Raw genomic sequence first — 8,760 nt, 5'->3', positions numbered from 1 at the left:
ATCCATATTATGCACCATTTGAAAAGTATTTTCTGGTTTATATTTGTCTAGCATGATTTTTCTAACATGAAGTTCTATTTCAAACTTTTTTAAAATTGTTTTTGCAATGAACTTGTGACGATTATTGTAATGATTATTTTATCAGAAGAGTAATTTCAGCCGTCCTTATCGCTTCCTGTTCTTGGTAAATATGTCCAAACGAGTCGAAGGAGTTAATAGATAACGAGACACTTTGTTGGATAATACCCGTAGCTTTAACACAGGGAACACAATTGTTAGTGCAATCAGCATGATATTCATATTCTTCGAATTGGTTGCTTTCACTGGGCACTTGGTATAATATTTGCATCACATTTTGGAAAACCTCTAATTAGTACTTATTTATTTTTCAGGTGACTGGATGTCTTGTGACCATAGATGATGTAGGCAGTACGTATGAAAAATCATTGATAAAAACTAAGAATGTAAAAACACTAGAGTCCTTGCAATTTATCAATTCAAAATTCACATGACGAAAAAAACTAATAATTTGTATTATCAAATTCTGTATTGGAATGTTCCAATTGGAATGAAATTTAATGCGCAAGTTGAATTTCATGCTCCCGTTATGACTTTTAGAGTAAAAATCGATAGTTTATTAATTAATGGCATTTTGTGATTGAACCACTCATTAAAATCAAGCCACTTATGCCACTCACCTGGAGCAAGTCACATTGGATAAGTCTGTCGAGGGTCCCTGGGTAAGTGAAATTTTATCTATGAAAATATTTCGCAAAATGACCATTAAATTTGGTAGATGAGTTACGTCGTGCGCAATGAAACTGAAGTAGGACAGCTGCACTTTGGAAGGATGTGTGATCCAGGAAGAAACAAGAGCAGTGAATTCGCGAAAGTAACTGAAATCTTTATGAAAGCAATGGGGATCGAAGATTGCGAAATGTTGAATGCAGTACGATACATTGTCCTACGTGTCTGCTGTAGAGATAGATTATGATGAAGTTTTTTTTTCAGGGCACATACGTGGCACGTGAGTCATTGAAATTGGACTGTGGAGAACTTGAGAAATATGTTCTTGATCAAGTGATGCCGATGGTCACAATTAACGGAGTAATCCAGGAACCTCCAGTGCAATTTGCAATATCGAACGAAAACGATCCTCAGGTAGAGAACGAGGTTGAATACGATATCGCCCATTATCTCATAAAGATCGAAGCATCTTTGGACAACGCAAATGACTGAATTTTCCTCCCGAAGATTTTCAATTTTCACGTTTAACTGTTTAGTTGATCGGTAATGGGTAGAAATGTATATCCTTAAAACCCTATTGGCTTGCTATTCAATCATTTTTTTTCATTCTCTCCATCACTCAAAGATGAAGGAGAAAGAATAAAAATTGAGGGATCTATCGAACTTACCTGTAAGTGACGATTGATCCATATTATACGATCTGCCTCGTCCGAAGAGATCAATCATGGTAGTAATGTTTTACTACGGTCTCACAGAATTTCCAAGTTCAAAATTTTTTTATTTGACGAATGCTGCCCCCTGTAATACACCGTCAGTATTACACCGCCCTAGTCTCATTTTTAAAGTTCATAAATCATAATTGTGAATTAATAACACGTGTCGTCAATTCTATAGGGTGGGATCCTGTCAAAGTTTTTACTTGTTGGGAGGGTTTGATCTCTTCGGACGAGACAGATCGTATAATCTGGATCAATCGTCACCTACAGGTAAGTTCGATAGCTCCCTCAATTATACTTCACTGTCTCGTCCTCGAGATCAAATATGGTAAATCTTTAAAGTCAATTATGATTTAATAGTCAAGAGAAGGGGATCTCTACCGAATTCTCCTGGTCCGTTTATGCACGAAGGTATTTTTTATTTTATTTATTTGTTTATTTATCCATTTTGTTCTACATTAACTGACTCGTCTAGTACCACTGCTCTAGCATATAGGTTATTATCTATTGGAAGACTGTAAAAACGTCTAAATACATTTAATCGTTCTGACCAGCCTGCAGCACTGTATATTTCGTTTAGACTCACGCTCTGCTGTCGTGCATAAGACGTGGATGCGTGGCGTGTGCTGTGTGCTGTATATATATTTGTATTAATACCACTTGCATTCAAGACATTTTTTAACCACCTACTGATTGTCTGACGAATCGCTGTATGAAAAGGTTTTTGAAAAGTTAGTGATAAATTATCATTCTCTAATCCTCGATATTGTTCTGTTATTTTTAAATAGTGCTGTAGAATAGATGCAGTACAAAGACTGGGATAGTCTGTAAAATATGGAGGAGTGAGTTTCGGTTGTACCTTGGTTCTTTCTGATGTTTTTGTTCTGTCTGTGATTGATATACTGATCTTATCCTTCAATATTTCAATATTTGACAATCTGATTGAATGAGAGTGTTTGAACTCTTTGAGCTGTACTCAGAGCCAAAAGCATTACCAATTTCTTTGTTATTATTTCTAATGAAAGATTTTCGTAAGGATATAATGGCTGTAAGTAGTTCAATACTACCTAAAATGCCTCACCTGGGGATTCCAAATTTTCGAATATTTGGGTGTCTTTGGGTGTAATGTGCTAGCACCCTTAAAAGAACGACTTAATCTAGGATCCGAAGTTACGCTCTGGCCAAAAATGAATGAAAGGGCTGCCATACAGCTATTGAGAGTTGAAAAAGAGCGTATTTCTTGTTCCTGGAGGGTGAAAAATTTCAATATAAATGCTATTGAATTATCAAATTATCAAATCAATTATCTTCCGAAGGGAGAAATAGAAAGGATGTCAACGATATCCTCAAAAAAATTCAATGTTGTGATCTTGGCAGAATGACCACCAACGCTTCAGCCCAGCGTGATAGTGTTTCATGGATGCTGGTGTTATTGATCGCTTGGCTGACAAACGTCCTGCCACCAGGGTAAGGCTCGCGTGTAACGGGTGAACTTCTCTAAAAGGTGATAATAATAATTCATCACTGGGTTCAAACAGAATTGGGTCTTCAATTAATAAACTGGTGAACGCGGGATACCAGCACTGAGCTGCCCAATTGGGAACAATTAAGATGCCTTCTGCCCTGTGAGTGATGATTTTTTGTAGCACCCTCAAAATGACTGAGAAAGGGAGGAAAGCATAAAAATACCATTGATGCCAGTCCAATGTAAAAGCATTGGTTGCATGAGCATCTGGATCTTTTAACCAGGATACGAATTTTCCGCATTTGTTATTTACACTGGAGGCAAACAAATCAATATCAAAGGGACCAAAGTCTTTGTATATTCTTCTGAATGCTGAATAGCCTTATTCTCATTCTGTTTCTGGAGGGAGCTTACAAGACTCTTCATCTGCCTCCACATTTTCTTCAGATTTAATGTATGAATAAAGATGTAAGAGAAAGACAGATATATTCCCTTGTAATGTTAATTTATGTGCAACTGGTTTAAGCAGTTTCGTAAAGACATATGGAGCTAAATTTAGTCCAAAAGGTAGGCAATTAAATTCAAAAAGAATTCCCCGGAACGAGAAACGTAAGTGTTTCCTGTGGGATTTTTCAATTGGTATTAGGAAGTATGCAGATTTTAAGTCGATTTTTGCTAAATAATAATGTTTGTTCAATAATCTTTGAGCCACTCGCAGATCCTCCATCTTGAAATGAGAAGCTTCACAAAATTGATTCAGTTTCTTTAACTTAAGGATAAACCGTTTTTCACCATTTGGCTTATCTACTAAAAAATATGATGATAAAAATCGATTGTGATTTTTGAAGTGGTGGTGCGGGTTTAGTTAATGCTCTACATGATTTTTCAACCGTCTCTGCCGTCCTGAGTGCATCTGTAAAGACTGTACCAAACAGCAACTTATCCAGTTTGTCATTCTGCTCGACTGCTCGTTTAACCAGAGGACTTAGTGTTGGGATCATAATGGCACCCCTGCTCAAGGAGATTTGGTGATGTAGATTGGCCAGTATCCAACTGGAGTCATTCAGAGCAGATATCATCTGCGTGTAGTTAACATCAATGACTGACAGCTCACCAGACTCTTTGGTTGTGAGTACTACCGGCATGCCATTGGCTAAAGCTGTCATGGCTGCTCCCAACTGATTTTGGATGTAGCACTGGTATGAGTCTTTTTTCAAGGCAACTGCGTTCAGAACTGCCTTAACCTCGGGATTTATCTCAGGAGGTTTTAAGGATGGACAATTTTTGGAAGTAGAATATTTTTTTGGCGATTCTTCAAGAACCTCTTTTTTTTTAACCCCTCCTGCAGAATTTTTGACCAACGTGCTTCAAGTGCCGAGTGAATTTCTGGACCAGGCTCAGTTTCCTTCGATGGGATTTCAACGAAAAGAGTTACTAAGTCCTCGGCCAGTGATTTCTCACTGCCCTTGAGGGTCTCAGAGACCTCGGCGTTGCTGTGCTGAGTTGGGATACTCGAAGAGTTTACATCCGCATGAGTTATCTGGGATATTTTGTTTTTTGGGGGAGCTGTATTGAGGTTACCTGAAGTATTCTCCACACCTGAGGCTTGCGTCCTCTCCCTATCGTTGTTTTTGGATCGGGTCCAGGGCGATTGGGATCTCGCAGGTTCTCTGCTATATTGACCTGTGCTCGGTGAAGTCGAGTCGGAATACCTGGGACGTGTCGTGCCTCTCAGGGCACGCTCAACGCTATATAGGTATTTTGACGCTTTGCGTCTCTTTCTGGTTTAATGAGGAGAATGTGATGATTCAGAGCTCTCAGGGGACTCTGAATAATCTGTTCATGTCGATGATGGTGATCTCCTCATACGTTTAGATGGTCTAGGTCGGGAGGACCTAACCTCGTCTTCTAGGCGACGAATTTTTTTGAGGATATCGTTGACATCCTTTCTATTTCTACGATGTTTCTTTTTATGGTGTCGACGACTACTATCCAGCGAACTCATGATGCTGTATGTACTTTTTTTTTTCGATATTTGATTCAAAAGCGTTTTCCTGGACTGCTAGTGACCGCACAGAAAAACATAATGAGTCTAGAGCGCTGTAATACTGACGGTGTATTACAGGGGGCAGCATGCGTCAAATAAAAAAATTTTGAACTTGGAAATTCTGTTAGACCGGCATAGTAAAGCATTACTACCATATTTGATCGCAAGGGCGAGACAGAGAAGTATAATTAAAAAACTAAGTGCTCACATCAAACAAAACGAATGAATTTTGCACAAACGACGACAAAATTTTCTAATTTTCGTGTCGTTAGTAGCGCCAGATGAACATGAAATTAATAGAATGGAAGGTATGTTTGTATATAAGAAAAAGGGGTCAGAGAGTCACAAAATGATGTCAAGACGTAATCCCAGCTTCACCGTAACCGTTACTGCAATTTTGCAAAGCACCTTTGGAAAATGCCCCGAGTGGAAAATTAGCTCAGGTCTGGATCAAGTTCAGATCAAGTCTGACTTGATGTTGGATCAGATACTGATCCTACAACTTGATCAGGACTTGATCAAGCATGTAACGCCTTGACTCGATCCGGATTTGATCAGGCGTGCCGAATCAGGGTTTGATCAAACAAAATGAAGTACTCCTTGATAACCCAAATTAAAGATGTTTATCAATGGTAATGAACTAAAAATAAAAAATTAATCATTCTTTCAGGTTATTTTATCTCTATCAATGGGTACCTAGTATAATTAATGCTGAAAAAATCTAATTATTTTTTCCGACACTGGGGATCGAACCGGGGACCTTACGAGTACTAATCCTATGCCCTAACCATTATACTATCGCGTTATTATTATTGCGCGAATTGTTTTGCTTATGCGATTTGTACTGGAGATATTGGTTCTCTTTATAAAACGAAAATTTACTCTATTAAAATTTCACCTATTTTACTCTTGATAATAATAATAATAATAACAAGTTAATAATTGAATTATTCAGGTCAAGCTCATCTGATCTGAACTTGATCCGAATAACTACTCGGATGGGACAACTTCAGGACAGGTTGATCAGATCAGAATCTGATTCGAGTATTTGCAGGTGGCTGGATCACAGTTAAAGTTCAGGCCCACCTGATCCGAACTTGGTCAGAGTAATTATAGGCGGGCAGCTCAATTTCAGATCACGTTGACCTGATCAGAACCTGGTCCGAATGGTTACAGGCGGGCGAAGTTAGTATAAGTTCCGCCCGACCTGATCCGAACTTGATCAGAATGATCGCAGATGAGTAAACCACAAATTCAGATCAAGCTCACCATATCAGAACTTGATCAGAGTAGTAGGGATCAGGTTGGGTAAATCAAAGACTGATCAGGTTCTTATGAAGTTCAGCCTGATCAGTTGATACTAACCATCGCCATATCAAGTTCTGATCAAACCTCAGGCTCGCCTGACATAATTTCCACTCGGGATGGTCGAAGACATCTCCAATTACAAAGCACTTAATTTAAACCCGAGGACAAAAAACTTTCAATTCCCGGACTGATTTCAAGCGCAGCGAACAAATTTAGATAAAAGTATCTAGCCTCAGGGGTTTGCTGAGGAGATAATTCTGGATGACCCTTCACAAAAAAAAAGTGAAATTCTATGCAGCGATGTTATTTTCGTGATGTACCCCCACGCCAGCACCTCTCCGTCCATTTCACCGTAATCAGCTGAGTGGATCGCTCGAAATTCCCCTATTCCTCTGATTCTCTAGTGTCCACAGCAACTACGATCTCACACATTCATGGAGAAACAAGAAGAACCGTCTCGACCACCTCCAAATTGAATATCATTTGTAGACGTTGCAGTATCAAAATCTATCCCTCTCACTGCTCCCTCATGTGCTGCCAACTCGCCATTTATACTTTTATATTCATTCCATTCCCGCAAGGTACGTTCCATTTTCAGCATAGAAATAGAAAAACATCGCGTACAGCTGGAAAACAACGGACCACAGCATTTGCCCAACAAAAACTATATGACAGCCCCGACGCCATTTTACAAAAAATACCTTCACGCCAATTGCTGCCAGCAAATGCCGATGATTGACTCGTAGGTTGTTTTTAGAAAATGTGGAATTGTTTTGGAAGTTTTGATTGAGTAAAACTAATGCCACTCATTGCACTAAAGCACAGTGTAGGAGTCACTATTTCAATGTTGATGTTGTAGAGGAGAAAAACAGGTACTCCCTTCAATATCATGAACCATCTTCGGCAGTAAAGTGTGTCGGTGGTGTTCGATTGCACGCGCATAATTGGTCGCAGGGGATAGAGTACAACTGAGATGGTTATGGGCCACTTGCATGACCTCAATCTCAACTGCGTTATTTATTGCTGGTGTATTACTCCTCATTTGCAGTAGTCGTCACAATTTTATCCTTTTGGTGATGTTGGGCATCACCATGTTGCAGCTTAAAGGTGGCCGATATATAGACTACGCACGCAGTGATAATGCGATGATAAAAAAAAAATAAAAAAAGGTTATGGAATTGAAAAATTCTCAAAAGCCAAGTGCTTTTCAAACTTCAGCTGAGCTTCTGGAATCATATACTATTGAAGCGAAAATGTACTTAGCAGCAGATAACCGATTGCTTGTCTCTTGACACTCCATTCCTTTATTCACTTTCTTTGTACTTCTGTATTTGCTCTGCCATTTTCACGATTCTACTTTTCAAAACGTTTTCCACAACCGCATGCGACCGCAACCGAAAGCTCGATGTTCTTCAAAATAAATCTTTTCCCTTAAAGTTAATGTAAATAACGAAGAGATTGGAGAAATAAAAAATATAATATAATATTGGAAATTTAGAAAATTGAATTGAAAAAAATAATCTAGCCATTTCATTCCAGCACACCAGATTTTTTTAATGGTCGCAGAAAATGTGACAAATTATCAAATGGAATATTTGAAAAATCTTTCATCTGTCGAATTAATCCGGTATTTTCTGCTAACGAACGAGAACATATAGGAAAAGTGTATTTGCACTTTGTGTGCGGGGGTGGAGGTTAGGATGGGAGAAGGGAGTACCCTCCATCATTCGTATCATGGATGGAGAGGCTGGATAGGTATATGCGGAGCAGCGGTGAGGGAGCTTATTTACCCCAGGAATTAAAAATCTCTTCGCAGTAGAGTGAACACGAAAGGATTCACCGGCCCGTGAACTCTCGTGGAGGAACATCCCTCTCTCCCCCTGGATACATATATATGTGTATATCGAGTGACGATGTGTTCGTTCCTCGTTCACTCGTCGCTCACTTCTCGCCCACTCGGAAGCACCACCCACCACTGCCAAATCGCGATTAGTTCCACTCTGGGATTCTTTCGTACACGCTTCGCCTGTTTCACCTGCGCTCTCAGGGGGTTGGAAATAAATATTAAGGGAAGGAAAATGAGAATCGGAGCTACGTTGAGAAGAATATCAATGAGGGTCTTGAAGTGATTGGTAATTCAGGGTGAGAACGAGTAATTGAAGACAATTTCTATCTATCCAATTTCACTACTCCCTCGTTCTTCAAAGGTTCAGGTTAAATCGCCCTTTTCATTTGAAAATATAAATTTCAATGTTAATTTCATTTTATAATAGAACTCTTCAAGATGTTTTTGTCATTCATGAAAGTCAATGTTATTATTTTTAGGTTGTTTTCTTCATTGTTGAAGAAGACATAAAACTGTCAATTTTCTCACTTGAAAATTCGCCGGTTCCATGCGATTCGATGACGCACATGACTCAGACTCAGGTAAAAAAAAATGAATAAATTCAATAACAAGTTTTGCACAACTCGTTTGC

The 8,760-nt window shown here is 38.9% G+C and overlaps 1 protein-coding gene across 1 annotated transcript; it reads left to right on the top strand.

Moving 5' to 3' along the window:
- Window positions 1-219: 219 nt before the first annotated feature.
- On the top strand, window positions 220-2,220 carry LOC105273886 (uncharacterized). The gene is made up of 5 exons (XM_011316579.1): window positions 220-334; window positions 393-429; window positions 682-740; window positions 797-949; window positions 1,012-2,220. The coding sequence occupies exons 1-5, from the start codon at window positions 290-292 to the stop codon at window positions 1,237-1,239; spliced, it is 522 nt and encodes a 173-aa protein (XP_011314881.1). The 5' UTR covers window positions 220-289; the 3' UTR covers window positions 1,240-2,220.
- Window positions 2,221-8,760: the final 6,540 nt, after the last annotated feature.

Source organism: Fopius arisanus, unplaced genomic scaffold, assembly GCF_000806365.1.
Source record: "Fopius arisanus strain USDA-PBARC FA_bdor unplaced genomic scaffold, ASM80636v1 scaffold00008, whole genome shotgun sequence".
NCBI lineage: Eukaryota > Metazoa > Arthropoda > Insecta > Hymenoptera > Braconidae > Fopius > Fopius arisanus.
The sequence above is the reverse complement of the archived record's forward strand: the minus strand, read 5'-3'. Positions and strand labels throughout refer to the sequence as shown.

What these genes read in the sequence shown, in the direction of transcription:
- LOC105273886 (XM_011316579.1), top strand. Translation starts at nt 290, where the DNA reads ATGATATTCATATTCTTCGAATTGGTTGCTTTCACTGGGCACTTG. An exon ending in GACCATAGATGATGTAGGCA is followed by an intron (nt 430 to 681) that starts GTACGTATGAAA and finishes ATTAAAATCAAG; the next exon opens with CCACTTATGCCACTCACCTG. An exon ending in AGTCTGTCGAGGGTCCCTGG is followed by an intron (nt 741 to 796) that starts GTAAGTGAAATT and finishes TAAATTTGGTAG; the next exon opens with ATGAGTTACGTCGTGCGCAA.